Source organism: Anomaloglossus baeobatrachus, chromosome 5 (assembly GCF_048569485.1).
Source record: "Anomaloglossus baeobatrachus isolate aAnoBae1 chromosome 5, aAnoBae1.hap1, whole genome shotgun sequence".
In the NCBI taxonomy this organism is placed as follows: Eukaryota; Metazoa; Chordata; class Amphibia; order Anura; family Aromobatidae; genus Anomaloglossus; species Anomaloglossus baeobatrachus.
In genome coordinates, this window is record NC_134357.1 from 241,196,884 (window position 1) to 241,212,979 (window position 16,096).

At 40.4% G+C, this 16,096-nt stretch overlaps 1 protein-coding gene across 1 annotated transcript in view; it reads left to right on the forward strand.

The window, feature by feature from the left end:
- Window positions 1–13,446, forward strand: part of LOC142311111 (uncharacterized) — a 35,371-nt gene extending 21,925 nt beyond the window's left edge. The window contains exons 3-5 of the mRNA XM_075349228.1: window positions 819–1,007; window positions 1,092–1,215; window positions 6,853–13,446. Coding sequence (XP_075205343.1) covers window positions 819–1,007; window positions 1,092–1,215; window positions 6,853–8,654 — 2,115 coding nt within the window. The 3' untranslated portion in view covers window positions 8,655–13,446. The remainder of the gene's footprint in view (window positions 1–818; window positions 1,008–1,091; window positions 1,216–6,852) is intronic.
- Window positions 13,447–16,096: the final 2,650 nt, after the last annotated feature.

Consider the following 16,096-nt stretch of genomic DNA (forward strand, 5'->3'; position numbering starts at 1 on the left):
AAGTGTGTGCACACCATTTTTTTTTTTACCATAGGTTTTGCTGGGGAATGACTGCAGCAAAGTTATGAACATTTTCTGCCGCAATTTATGCAGCAAAACCTACAACATGCGCACAGGGCCTTAGGTAGTTTGTGCTGCAGTATCTCTTCAGTAAAGCTATGTGCGCACGTGTGCGCTCTGCACCGCACACAAAAGGCCCGCTTCAGAGCGCAGCTGAAAAGCTCCGCTCTGAAGCGCCTGGTGCCTGCAGAATTCGTGCGCTCTGCATGCTGCCTCTCCCAACAGACAGCATGCAAAGTGCACGAAAGTGACATGTCACTTCTTAGAACACACGCTTCGGGCAGCAGCCGAATCACTGCGTTCTAATACGCCACGTGCGCACGTCTCCTGCACAATCTTCATAGATTATGCTGGGGACGCAAGGACGGTGCAGATCGCAGCGTAACTGCATGCAATACGCACACGTGCGCACATATCCTATCTGGTCCAGTCTTAGGCTATGTTGCTTTCTACTCCAACCAGGGAGCCTCAGGCAGCTGTGACAGAATTCCTGCTTCATTTGCATTTTTGGATCACTCTTGCATAGCTGCCCTGATATATTGGAGTTGCTCTAATCCAGTCCTTTCTAGGCATCGATATTTTTTCATGGTCCAAACCATTCAGATCTTTACTTACACATTTTTCAAGCTTACAAAGCTTAGAATTCCAAGGCCCACCATTCACTTCCTGCATCATGTATCCCACTCCTTGAAGGGATGCCTTTGTCCAGAGATAATCACTGTCATTTACCTCACATGTGGCTGATGCTTGTATTTTAGGATTATGGACCAATGAAGAAATCTAGTAACCCTGTGAAAAGAAACAGACGTTCCCGTTTATCAAGAGGATGGGACAGGAGCCAGATCTCCATCAACGAATCTCCTCCTCACCCACCCATACATGACAGAAACCAGGAGACGACTATTCTAGAACTTACCAACCAGATCATTGAACTGCTGACTGGAGAGGTGAGCGCTGAGGAGCATGGTGGGGTTGTTATACAGTAACACTTAATTCCATGTCTGGCTGATGACTATTATTGTGTGCATCAGGTTCCTATAAGATGTCAGGATGTCACAGTCCATTTCTCCATGGAGGAGTGGGAGTATTTAGAAGAACACAAGGATTTGTACAAAGAGGTTATAATGAAGACTCACCGGCCCCTCAAATCATTGGGTAATAGAAGGCTTTTTTTTTAGATGACTAAAATGTGATCAAAATGTTAAATGTTGTGTGCAGTCAGAAGATCAGTATTTAGATCAGTGATTCGTAACCTTTTTCACATTGGGAATCCCCTACCAATCCTGTATCTTATTACTTATTTACTAGTTTTCCACCACTTCTTTGTGTTCAGAAAACTGAAGAGAATTAAAAGCTTGTCCCTTTTCAGAAAATATTCTGCCCCGGACTGCAGGTTGCTTGACTTCCAGTCATGCGCACTAGACCTCTCTGAAGCCGGGACGCATACACCTGGTTTCATAGTGCACATGACCGGAAGTGGTGATGCTGAATTGACTATCATGTTAGTGCGCCCCTGTGGGAGTGCTAACATGCTAAGAAGGCGGACTAGTCGGGGGATGTAATGCCCTTGGGACTAGTCCCTGCACTCATTAGCATAAGGTAAAAGATCTTTAGAAAAACTTTCTCTAAAGATCCCTTTATCTATGCTAGTGTATACAGGGACGGTTAGGCAGGGATTAGCAATGTGCACCCAGAACTGCTAGTGATTCTGGATGCATATTGCACCTGACAGGTTCCCTGTAAAAAGTGGTGAGAGGTTCTTTATTTCATCAAATCCCCTTCATTTAGAAACTGTACACGCTATTAACCCCTTCCTGCCCACACCTTCCTCCCTAAGCAGACGAGTCTCTTGAGTTCACAGGGTAGTAAGCTACAAACTCTACATGGTTCAGTCAGGACCCCTCTAATGAGTTCTTTCCATAAAACTTGTGGCAGTTTTGGACAGTGTTGCCCCTCTTCCTTGCCACCGCCACTTTTTCTGGAATTCAAGAAAAAAAGAGAGTCTTCTACGTGCCCTATCTTTGTTTCTCAATTTCTGACACAGGCTGACATGATCTCATTGTGCAGGTTGATATTACTATTTTAGACACAAGGGTGGACAGAAGGCCTGCTATTCCTATGAGATCAAGTGGTGGCTGCAGGGCAGAAAACTGACTATTGTGGAATGTCTGTTGTGGTCCCATAGATCTCGATTTCCGCAAAGCTGCCGTTGGAAAGTGATTATCTAGATCTAAAAGTCTGTTGTTTTTTTTTTCTGTAAGCTTGTAGTTACTTCTTTTATTACTGCTCAATTCATGGATATTAAAGTGGTTTCCACTATTTTTACATTGATGACCTATCATCAGGATACGTCATCAGTGTAAGATCACTGTAGAAAGGATACCCAGAACACCGATAGAACTGCTGTTATCATCTCTGGCTGTAACCAGTGTACAGAGTGGAATACCACAGGTTTGTACAGGTCTGTACATTCAGTGACTTGCTGGGCACTGTAGATTAGCTTCTGTTGAACTGTTTACATGGGGCTGTATATTTTTATCAATAGGAAGTATTGGATGACCCCTTTAACTTCGGTTCAGACTGTGCTTGCAAACGTTTGTTGGAAAACTTTTGATGCATCCTTCGTTACACACATATTGCAGCAAATTTAAAAAGTATTTTAGGATTGATACCTTTATTGGCTAACTAGAAAAGCTTGTAAATAAATTTTGTCTGGTTAGTCAATAAAGGTATCACTCCTACAATACTTTTGTCTTTTTTGGGCAAAAGTATTTACATTGATTACATCACCAAAAAATGCATTTGAGTCAAATAAGACTTTGCTGAAAAAGGCAACCAAATATTCTTTGTTAAATAAAACAAGTGAGATCAGAATATAGAACCATAATAATCATTTATACTGACTTCACCCCAACACGGGAATATTTGTAACAAGAGAAATACGGGGTATATGTAGTCGCAGTCATTAAATGACCAAAATACAAAAGTCACAAAAAATTAGAAAAGCTTTTTATTAGAATAGTTACAACAAGAAGTAAAATACAATGTGTACAATCTCATTATTGGTAATTAAATAAACATAGGGAATCCCTGAAGAAAAGCTATAGGGCAAAAAACATAAATGGTCGAGAGCATTACTCCAAGATTAATGGATGACATTTAGTATAATGTAGCAGACTGTCAAAAAAGCCTCATGCATAACTGTAAGGCAAAATATATCATATGCACATACAAAGGGGCTCAATATATTAAGTTGATGTTCCTATGTTGATGTATAGGCATAACCCACAAATAAATCATAATCGTCATACCTGAGCTCATCCATATTTAACATCCCAAAATGCTGCCTTTAAACAGACAAGCCACATGTAGAAAAGATCAACTCACCCATAATAGTTAGATGCCCTAAGCAACGTGCCCCGACGCACATGTTTCGTAGTCTTCCTCGGGGGGCTGTGGGGTATCGTGTGTGTGGTGTGCGCCAGGTTTTAAATACCATTCATAAATGGCCACCGTGAGCTGTGATTGGCCGCATGCGAGGTGGGACTCCGGCAGAGGCTCGTGTCATTGGGCACTCCCGGAAGTGACGTGGGCGCATCCCATGTCGTCACACAGATCGTCCACACACTCCGTACAGAGGCCGTCTTGTGCGAGCATGATAGGAGTTTCACCGCACATGCGCGCTGCCTCGGCGGGCATTTTGTTTGAGGGCAGAAAAAAAGGGCAAATATGCATACGATAAGAACAACTAATAATACACATATTAAATCTTAAATCAATTACTTCCTAAACCAATAGTATGACATAAAAAACCTTAATAGCCATCATTACAAGAAAAAAACAATAAGGAATATATAATTAGTCTACACATTAGGCTAGGTTCACATTTCTATTAAAATGTATCAGTCACAATCCGCGGCTATGGTAAACAACGCAATCCGTTTAGCGGATTCCGTTGTGTCCCATAGACTTGTATTAGTGGCGGATTGCGACTGATGACCTATGACCTTGCGTTGCATCTAATGCGTCGCGGTCAGTCGTTTTTGGACTGACCGCCGGGCAGGAGAAACGCAGAATGTAATGTTTTTCGGGCCGTCAAAATTAACGCACCTCGCAGGAATCCGTCGCCATCCGTCAAGCTTGTAATGTATGTCTATGGTGCTGGATTCCGTCGTAATCCATCTTACGACGGAAACCAGCGCTGGATTCCGTCATGCTCTACTGAGCATGCCCAGCATGTTTGGCACACCCACTGGGCTGTCCGAAACACAAACGGATCATGACTGATCCGTCAAAAAATGGAAGCACAGCGGATGCAACGGACGCGACGGATCAGTTTTTTCACAGGATTCTTGTGAAAGGAATCCTGTGAAAAACACATCCGTTGCGTCAGTTGACATCTAAAAAGCGACTGATCCGTTGCTGATGGATTTAAAACAACGGAAATGTGAACCTAGCCTTACAGTGGAATCAAGTATAACAAATGTGAATATCTCCATCAATTAAAACATAACATTAAATATCAAAAATAACCACACATAATATATCATGACAATCATCAAAGGTGTTAGTATTTAGCATGTAACATAAGATTTACGATTCACTCTTTATGGCGTCATACACATAGTGCTGAAACTCATCGCTGATTGACATCCAGAGGTAAATGACAGTTGTATTCACTGGATTATTGCATATCGCTATCTGATGTATTACGATATATGCAGATTTAGCCGATATAGTGATAGTTCAAGTCAGGTAACTCGTTGCTCTCAAACCCAAAAGGTCATCAATCTTATATTGCCTGTCGCAGAAAAAACTAAAATAAGACCGTAAAAACAAAAATGAAAAAAAGGAAAAATTCTTTAATAGCAGCTTTGGAAAAAAATAGCCTATAGCCCAAATCCCATACTTTTGTCCTTACATCAATATTTATATTCTGATCAGCTTCATCTTTGTTTAAAAAGAGAAAAGGAGATATGGAATGTCAGAATCCAGTTAGAATTTAGGATGCAGAAGAACAATAAAGTCTTTTAACGCCTTCATTTTGGTGAGCTATAACTTTTTAATTTGTCGCTTGAAGTAGCCATATTATGAGGGCTTGTGTTTTGGCAGGAAGAGATTGTATTGAAGCACCACTCCAGCTTTTTTTTTTTTTTGTATTTCACCAATGGAGAGGTGCCTTACATCTAAGCCTCTAACCAGAACTAGGCTCTTATAGACTCATATTAAGTTGTTACCTCTGGCTTGCTCCATGAAACACTGGAGCACCTGGCAGGTCACAAACTGGAAAATGACTGGCAGGGTGCTCCAAACAGATGAAGACAACAGAGCGCGAGTATGGCCGGGCTCACGGTGGCAGCACAGCAGGAGCCGAGTGTCATGCGAGTGTCACTGCGACTGAGGTCCGATCATGCGAGCGGACCTCAGCCGCGGGGGGCGGGCCAGCACTGAGGAGGGGCTGGAGGAATTTATCTCCCTCTCTCCTCCGTAGCCGTTTATTGCCATTCTCGCACTGCACTCACGGTACACCGATGTAATGCATAGACTTGAATGGGTGTGAGAGAAACAAGTGTAGCATTACAATCGCAGCATGCTGCGACTGTTTACTCGGTCCGATTAGGGCTGAGAAAATAATCGCTTATGGGTGCTGGGACATAGGCTAATATTGGTCCGAGTGGAATGCGATAAAACAGCGCATTCCACTCACTCCAATTTTCATGCCATGTGGCTTAGGCCTAAGAAGAGTAGAGAGGGGGGGGGTAAATTTAGTGCACCAGTCCAGTGGAGAACGGAAAAGAAAACAAAAACACTGGAGTGGTGCTTTACCTAAACCACTTTTGTAATGCACACCATTCTGTTGACTTCAGTAGAGCCCATAGAAATCTATGAGAAGCTAACCATGCACAAGCATTTGCTGTGCTTACCAATGTGGATTCTATAAACTTCTGTGGGCTATATTGACATTAATAGTATTCACAGAAATATCAGAAGGCAACTATGTGGAAATATCAGCAAGTGCCGATTAAGCATGATAAAGGGAACGTATACAGCACAGACTCTAGCAGGAGCAAGGCAGTAACCGATCTGTAAAAGCATTTCCTGAAGTTTTCACGAGCTAAAGGTATTTTTTTTTATCTCAACTGTCCTTACACATTAGTGCTTGGCATGACCAAGTGTTTAAGTGTACTTTTATGGGGAGAGTCAAAAAGGAACCATAATGCTCTGCGCTTCTGTAGAACGATTAAATAGTTAATACACTGAATGTGAGTGAAAGGTGGTTTCTTCAATGCATTCCAAAGTGATTCTCACCTCATCAGGAAAGCCACTAGGTTCTTGAAAAAGTGAAGACCACTTTAAAACGCATTGAATAAACCACCTTTCATTCACATTCAGTGTATTGGCTATTTCATCATTCTACAGTAGCGCAGAGATAACCACATCACTCTTCTGGTTCAGTTTGGATCGTTCACTGCCTTAGGGCTCGTGGCTTGTGTACAGCTGTATCACTGGCTTTGTTCAGGGTTGTGTCGGACACAACCACACAAGGTGAGCGAACACGGCAGGCAGGCAGTGGACTATAAGACTAGGGTCAAAGAATATAGATTACAAGCACCACTCTAGCTTATTTTTTTATTTTATATCTAGTGGTGCTTTAAATATGAAAAAAATTCTGATGTAGTGAAAGGTCCTTTTTAAACTAATGATCCTGCAATGATATTTTGCTGCTTTTTGTATTCTTTATCAGTTGTAGAATTTTTATATTGTAAGTACAATATATTCCTCTCCCAACAGATTTCACTCAAGCCACGAAAACAAAAGCATCGTACATTCATGTTTCTTCATTGGACTGTATGAATGACAATACTAGTATTTCAAATAAGGTAAACTGCCTGGAGGACGTTACTGAAACATCTCATTCTTGTGAAGAAATAGATTTTACCGATGGTGACATATATGTAACACCTAACAAAAAACAATCTCATATTGAAGAAGAACTATATGAAAAAATTATTCTCAAAGAATCCCATCATTATATATCCACAGCACATAAACAGCACTATCCAGCTTCTTTTATTAAAGTAGAATCATTCTCCTCTGAAGATGAAAATCCAGAACATCCCACCATTTATGAAATAACCGATCCAACACAAGAATATTCACCTATTCAAGTGAAGGAGGAGCCACTCTCGTGTGATGAAGACAATCTATCAGACACTAATATATACACTTCCGTAAATCATAGACCGCAGTATCCATCTGCTCATATTAAGGTAGATCCACTTTCCTTTGAAGAAATTACTCTGGATGACACAAACATTTGTACATTTGATCACACTTCACATAGTCTTTCTCACCTAATTAAGGAAGAACCAATGATGTGTGATGAAGAGGATCTTGCAGATGTTTATTTAGGAGTAAACCATATACAAGAGAATGGTCAAATATATACATCCAAACCTAGACCATTCATATGCTTTCAATGTGGGAAGTGCTTCACACGCAAGTCGCAGCTCCATAGACATCAAATGATACATACTGGTGTGAGACCGTACTCCTGCCCCGAATGTGGAAAACGTTTTTTCCGTAACTCACACCTTCTTATACATCAAAGAACACACACAGGTGAAAGGCCATATTCCTGCTCCGAATGTGGAAAACGATTCACCACAAACTCAAATCTTACCATCCACAAAAGAATCCACACAGGTGAAAATCTATATTATTGCCCTGAATGTCACAAATGTTTTACCAATAACTCCAACCTCGCTATACATCTGAGGATACACACAGGAGAAAAACCGTATTCTTGTTCAGAATGTGGCAAATGTTTTACAACCAAATCAAATCTTGTTCTACACCAGAAAATCCACACTGGAGCCCGACTTTATCATTGTTCTGAATGTGAGAAGAGTTTTACCACAAGTGCAAACTTGGCTCTTCACCAAAGGATCCATACAGGAGAGAAACCATACTCTTGCTCGGATTGTGGGAAATCTTTCACAATAAACTCCCATCTTGTTCGACATCAGAGAGTTCACACAGGGGACAAGCCTTACACTTGCCCAGAATGTGAAAAATGTTTCATTAGTAATTATGAACTCAAAAGACATCATCGAACTCACTTTGAAGAGAAAGCGTATTCCGAGACCTTTAGAGAGGAATACATTAGTGGCACAACAGATCCCACCAAGGATTGGAGGATTTCTGTAATGGAGAGATCACATTTTTGTACTGAATGCGGGAAAGGTTTCGCCACCAATTCAAGTCTTGTCCAGCACAGGAGGATACATAGGACTGAAAGGCCATATTCTTGTTCTCAATGTGGTAAAAGTTTTACGTGTAAATCGTATCTTCATAGGCATCAAAAAATTCACACAGGAGAGAGACCATATTCTTGTCTTATATGCAGAAAAAGTTTCTCTAGAAATTCCCATCTCAAAAGGCATCAGAAATGTCACACGAGAAAGAAAGCCTTTCCGTGCCTGGAATGTGGGAAATATTTCAGTTCTCCAGCACGTCTTATTCAACACAGTCAGATCCATGCAGCCGAAAACCCTCAGTCTTCTGCACAAGAAGACGTCTATATTATTTAAATGAGGGATTCATACAGGTTACAGTTGAGACTGAAAATAAGCCTTTGAATTATTAAGATGTGGCTCGTGATTGCCAAAAAATTGTATCTTACCGAGATGTTTTACGAATGATCTGATCAGTTTCTTTAAAGATTTGTTTGCCTTTTGAGGACAATTTGTTTTTTTCTCTCAACTGCATGTATTTGGGGCTAAAATCAATTTTGCAGTTGGTTTTCATTGAACGTTTTGCAACCTTTTGGCTTTTACACCCCACAATTATAAGGTACAAGCGTTCTTAGGTACGCCTATTACGCGATAATTCTGTAGTTTAAGCCAGCTACAGATCATCCAACTAACTAGCAATGCTTGCTCATCATGTGAAATGATCTTTTTGTTTGGTCTGAAGATGTAAACAGACCAATAAACGACTGCCAGAATGGTTGTTGGTCTGTAGTTTCTTTATCTCTGTACCTTGGTCAAAATAAATATAGATTACATTTCCCTCCATATTAAACTTTGATGTGGTCATAAATCCACTCAAAGACAGTTAAGCGTTTAAAACTTCCCTCTCGAACAAGCTTACTGATTAGTCTCCGTTAACGCATTCTGTAGCTAGCAGTAGACAATGCAACACAAAGGCTATGGAAGGCAAATGCTGCAACATTTTTAATAAAGCCCAACTGAAAAATTGTTTTTGGCCCAAACACTTGAATCTTTTAAGTAAGGAAACAAATTGTCCCCGAAAGTTTGACAACCCATTTAATGGGTCTTACTTGCTTTGTGAAGTTGATTTTCACATTAATTTGTTTTGGGTCACAATCTCAAAGGGGTTTTCCAGACTTATATGACATGTTATTCAGATAGACCTTTAATGTTTGGTGGGGATCTAATCCCCTAGCATCCTGAAGATCGGCCGGGTGAAGGGTTGTCCTACACTGCATCAGGTTCCGCAGTCTGTTTATTGTTTACACAAGCAGATAATTATTAGTTTTTCATGTATCTCAATATAAAAATTAAAGGGTTATTCCCAACATTAAAAGTTACCAGTTTTCCATAGGATAAATGACAACTTTGTCCAACTACTGGGAGCCTCACCAATTCCTGAGAACTGGGCTCTGAAATGCCCCTTCAGAATAGTGGTAGGTGCACATGTGCACTACTGCTCCTTTTCATCCTCTATGGGATTAACACAAAAAACATCAGTCGGGTTCAGTCAGACAGAACCTGTAAGTTGCTGATAACAATGTTGGAAATAACTTTTTAAGTCTAAAATATTGCAATTTTCATATTGGCCCACAGATGTCTGCACACCATGGATATATTCTAGTTTAGTCTTCTGAAATGGGGCATCTCCTATAACAGTATGTAGTAACAGTAATTCTTGTACTGTCTGATATACAGCAGTTAAAAGGGTTTTCTGGAGCATTTCTAACACTAGCAGGTATTCCTCTGTTGGAATTCCATCCTGTCAATCAGTCATCATGTGACCGCTCATATGCATATTTGTGGTTACATGCTGATTGCTTTCTTTTCCCCCTGTATCAGTAGTACATTTTATACTGGTAGGAATCGGGAACATAGTGTTACCCCTCTATAAATCACTTGTAAGGCCACATTTAGAATATGGGATCCATATCCACATTTTAAAAAGGACATTCAGAAGTTAGTTCAAAGGGGGGTAACTAGACTTCTACAAGGAATGGAAGGCCTCCCATATGATGACAGGTTGGAAAAGTTAGATATGTTTAGCTTAGAAAAAAGACGTCTCAGAGGAGATCTCATTTATATGTATAAATACATGTGTGGTCAATATAAAGGACTGGCACATGACTTATTTCTTCCAAAGACAATACTAAGGACCAGGGGGCACTCAAGGCGAGTGGAATAAAGGTGATTCCGGCAGCTAAATAGGAAAGGGTTCTTTACAGTTAGAGCAGTCAGACTATGGAATGCTCTACCACAAGAGGTAGTAATGGCAGATACTATAACAGCTTTTATATCAGGGCTGGATGATTTCCTCAGTTCTCACAACATTGTCGGTTATAAATGATTTAGTGACGAAATGTACAATTGGATAAAGGTTGAACTAGATGGACCTAGGTCTTTATTCAACCTATGTAACTTTGGCTTATTACACTGACTTACTAGTTTTATAAATGGCCCGGAAAGTCCCTTTAAATAAAATGGCAATGTACCAATATTAGCTTAAACAACGTGCTCAATATTATTCAAAAAAGCATAGCTTTCTGTTTGTATCTGATAGTTTTTCTGCATGAAGACAATATTGTCTCATTCTTATTAATATCTTATATATTATATGCATATTTGCTTCAATGTGTCTGTAGTAGCAAAAGATAATGTCTGGTTGCTAAACATATATTTTAAATACTGATAGCTGACTATCAGGAATCTTCTTGCCCGATCGTGCATGCAAGTAGTTAAAACTGGCTGGTTGTAAAAACACTTATTTTTGGAAGGACTACACCTCTAGGCTTCTTCAATAATGTTAACATATTTGTAGACAAGGGGCATGGCTAAAAATCCTCAAATACACTGGCCTTTTTGGCAAAATATTGGTTTAAAGTATGCCAGCCACAAGCAAGAAAAAGTGCCTAACGTCCAGTGAGTTGGGACAAACTTAGCATTTAAAATGTGCCATTCTGATAAATGTTGTTGTTTTCGTCTGTCCAGTCTAGCTTGATCCTAACTTTTATAACAGTAATAAAAGTTTTCCCAATATGTATCTTCAACCAAATTACTTGCTTTATACAATTTAAACATCATTATAGAATTAAACATTTTATGGAGACATGTATCTGTGTCTCTCTGGTAGTTTAGGCAGGGTTAAATTTAAAGAGGTCGACCCTTTCAGAAAATTTTGGTTCTTGGGTTTAGTTTGGTATTAAAAACCCCATTGTGCATCGGTTTTGGCTGCGGCCTGTCAGCCAATCAGTGAGCTCAGTGGCTCTTATTTTCTAGATAGAACACCCTCTTCAGAGCGCTGAGCTCACTCATTTGGTGTCAATATGACGTCAGTGCTACAACCAAAGAAACTGACACGAGGAGCAATGGCAGACGCGGCGTTGCACCCAAGGACCAAGATTTTCTGGTGGGACAACCCCTTTAAATGTTTGAAGTTAGTAGTACACCTATCATAGTGCCAAACTGTTTGCAGTACAGAACAAATCCCACCTCGCTCAGATTCAGGATTCTAAACTCTGGGGAAGGGAGGGTTTTTCATTCGATCTTCCCCTGGCCTCTAACCCCAGTAACGTTTTTGCCAAACCTTGGAGATAGGTGCACGACGACCACATTAAATGTCTAACAGAAAAACTTGCTATAACAGTATATCAAAACTCAGCTTTCATTTCTTAAACTGCTCGGGTAAAATGACAGCTGTACTGTGATTAGTCCTTGTAGACAGTTTTGATAACTTCATCCATATATGTATGGTTACACAATAGGTGTAAGGATTAGTTAGTGAGGGTTCACGCTTTGAGGCATCATGAAGTTTGAAGTATAGTTTTGGAAATGGTTTGAGGGAATTTTCTTTTTCTGAAGAAGAGCATGGATGTCGCCACTTAGAAATCTATTAGCGGTTAGTATATGATGTGTAAAGTAAAATAGCTTTAGGCTTGCAGAAATCCTGTAAAGTAAGGAACAGAGGACGTATGTCTTTTTAGGTAGCGTTACTATACCTGAATTTCCAGTACTTTGTACAAAATGTCTTGTAGAGATGTGCCTCAGGATACAATATTAACATGTTATATGTTAGAAAACTGCATGCCTTATGTATTACTGTACTTACGTAGCTGTTGTCTCCTGGACTGCGTCTGCATAGAAAAAATGGAGATATGAAGCCAAGGAGTTTGTATTACTCCAAGGGCATGAATGTTCATGTTCATACCTCAACCTATGTCTTCCCGTTATTTACTTTCCCTCGTATACAATATTACCAGACACGAGAGGGGGGGGGAGTCACCGTGTATTCACCTTGAGTAACCTGATGGCTTCATATCCCAACTCTTTTGGTCCCAAATGGCTGTAATTTGTTGTGTATTGATCCCTTTATAAATAACATTTTAGCCCAAAATATAAACTTAAAAAGGTTGGGGCCATCATATCTTTATTTCTAACACATGTTGTGGACATGCTGTTGTGTAAACTTTTATATCAGTATTACAACTTTTGTAATTGCAGCTTTCCTCACAGACTTCGCAGCTCTCCTGTCTATAAAATGGCTGCTGATGGAGGAGCATGTGACCAGAGGAGTCCATCATCCTTACCCCATGGAAAAGCAGCTTTACCGTATGAGATACTTTTCAATTAACGATGCTGATGGACCGGTCTGGTCACATGTTCCTTCACTGGATAAAGGTGTTGACACCCAGTTTTCCATAAAATTACAGTGTAAATTCCTGCGGATTTGACTGCGTCCATTTGCAACTCCATACATGTATGTGCATCACGGACAGGCGCACCAAGCGTTATGCTATGTGACACTTGACATTTTCACACTCTCACCCCCAAAATTGCAGAAACCACAGCATGCTGCGACTGAAAGTCCATTCCATTGCATTCCCACCCTGCTGCCTCTTTCCTCATGTTGCTTGTGAATGGATTCTGTAGTTCGCTCATCTCGTCGTGAACCAGGAATCTTAGAATGATTACTTCTGTTCTGTATGTTCCTCACAAAGTTGAGTTCTACCATCTATGGAATTGTGAGAGGACTCAAAAACATAAATGATCACATTTTATCTGTAACTACAGTCTACTGGGCCTCCTAGAATAGCTGTTTAATAAAGATTTCCCAAACTCCATTCTGTGCTTCCTTCATTGTAGTCATTCACATTGGGGAGATCTATGAAAACCACATTATGGTAGGACATGCACAGTTCCTTTAATTGAGGAAGCGAAGAGATTTTCCTCACTGCACTTTGTACACTCTATTTCATGTCTATGGGATGCCTAAGCTGAAGGAAAATGTATTTCTCACATATTTTAGGTTTGTGCTGCCCTAATTTGAGAAGAGGGAATAGGGACCCTGGTACTGAATATGCAGATAGCTGTTAATCAACCGTCGGGGGCTGTCACCGCTCATAAAATAATTAAACAAAAAGATAGGACAATAATGTTTTGGAAACATCCATAGTCCATGGCCGCCAGGACAGAACCCTTGAACCTCCAGCGTCTCTTTTGATTTCTAGACCCTGCAATGTGAATTTCAGGCATTATCGTGCTGCAATGTAACGCTGTCTGCTAATCAGTAGGAGTTTCAAAGGGCTTTCTTCATGCAGCATTGGGCTACTGACATGGCTGCTAGACCAGAGTCTTCCAAGTTTCCTTTGCTCAATTGTAAAAATATCCAATACTCTAAGGATATGTGCACAAGATGTCTTTTAGATGCCTGCATACCCCCCGATTTAAGCCAAAGGCTACATTTCAATATAATCTATTGACCACCTGAAGAATGGTCCGGTCACTTCTTTTACCTGATTCACGGCTTTTGATTCCTGAAGTGGTTAAAAGAAACTCAAAAAGATGGAACATATATACAGCACATCTTTTTAGCATTATTTAAGTGCTTTTTCATATGGAATCCACCTGAAAAAAAATGTCATGAGTACATACCCTAACATAATGAACACATTCAGTATTTGCAGCCGGAAAATCTGTAGTAAATACTGGAGTGTTGTCAGGAAAAACGCTGTGTGAAATAATCGTCTTCTTGCATACATTTATGCTTTGTTTTCCTATCAATTTCAATTAGTCAAACATACTAAAAAAATTGAAAAGGCTTCAAATCTTCAAGGAAAAAGAAGCAAGTGCATGATATTTCAGAAGACTCCTTCACTTTCCTGGTTCAGTAAATCGCTATTTATTATTTTTTTTGTGGGAAAAATGCAGCATGTGAATATACCCATGTGGATTATCTGATAACAAGGCTTTCATGGAGAGAGCTGCAACAAAAATAGCCATTAAAACAGCTAGATTCTGTGCTTCTATCACTAGTTTATGCTGTCCTCACATGATGTAGTATAAACCTGGTGACAGATTCCATTTAAAGGGAACCTGTCATATGGAAAAATGCTATTAACCTGCAGATATGGAGTTAATCTGCAGGTTAATAGCATTCTGAACTTGCCTGGTGCTGGCACATTAAACCCTGCTGCTGGGAAGAAATTAACTTTAATCCTGCCAGCAGCGTTCTGGTTTCAGTCATGGAGGTGAATCCGGCACGGGTTCAGTCACTGCTGTGTGTGTGTGGCTGTAACCACGACCCCTGCACTGACTGACAGCAGGTTGTAATGCTGAGCGGCTGTCGGTCCATGCGTGTGGGAGGTTACAAACAAAGAGGGCGTACAGGTAAATGGGTTGCATCATGGCCCAATTGCATATTATATTAATGATAGAAATCTTTTATCGAAAAGCAACCACTGACTACATATAGATGTCTGGACAAATCGCTTAGTAATGGTCAAGGAAAAAGAAAGAAGGAAACGATCAAGCGTCCAATGTGTGCAAAAAAATCTATTTTTATTGGTCAGTACAGAGGTGGACATACAAAAGATTAAAAGGATTAAAACAGCAACCAAGAGAACCAGCGGTAACAATCACAATTATGGATGTTTGACTAATGCGAGCACCATATAGTATAATATACAGTGCCTACAAGTAGTATTCAACCCCCTGCAGATTTAGCAGGTTTGATAAGATGCAAATAAGTTAGAGCCTGCAAACTTCAAACAAGAGCAGGATTTATTAACAGAGGCATAAATCTTACAAACCAACAAGTTATGTTGCTCAGTTAAATTTTAATACATTTTCAACTTAAAAGTGTGGGTCAATTATTATTCAACCCCTAGGTTTAATATTTTGTGGAATAACCCTTGTTTGCAATTACAGCTAATAATCGTCTTTTATAAGACCTGATCAGGCCGGCACAGGTCTCTGGAGTTATCTTGGCCCACTCCTCCATGCAGATCTTCTCCAAGTTATCTAGGTTCTTTGGGTGTCTCATGTGGACTTTAATCTTGAGCTCCTTCCACAAGTTGTCAATTGGGTTAAGGTCAGGAGACTTACTAGGCCACTGCAACACCTTGATTTTTTCCCTCTTGAACCAGGCCTTGGTTTTCTTGGATGTGTACTTTGGGTCGTTGTCTTGTTGGAAGATGAAATGACGACCCATCTTAAGATCCTTGATGGAGGAGCGGAGGTTCTTGGCCAAAATCTCCAGGTAGGCCGTGCTATCCATCTTCCCATGGATGCGGACCAGATGGCCAGGCCCCATGGCTGAGAAACAGCCCCACAGCATGATGCTGCCACCACCATGCTTGACTGTAGGGATGGTATTCTTGGGGTCGTATGCAGTGCCATCCAGTCTCCAAACGTCACGTGTGTGGTTGGCACCAAAGATCTCGATCTTGGTCTCATCAGACCAGAGAACCTTGAACCAGTCTGTC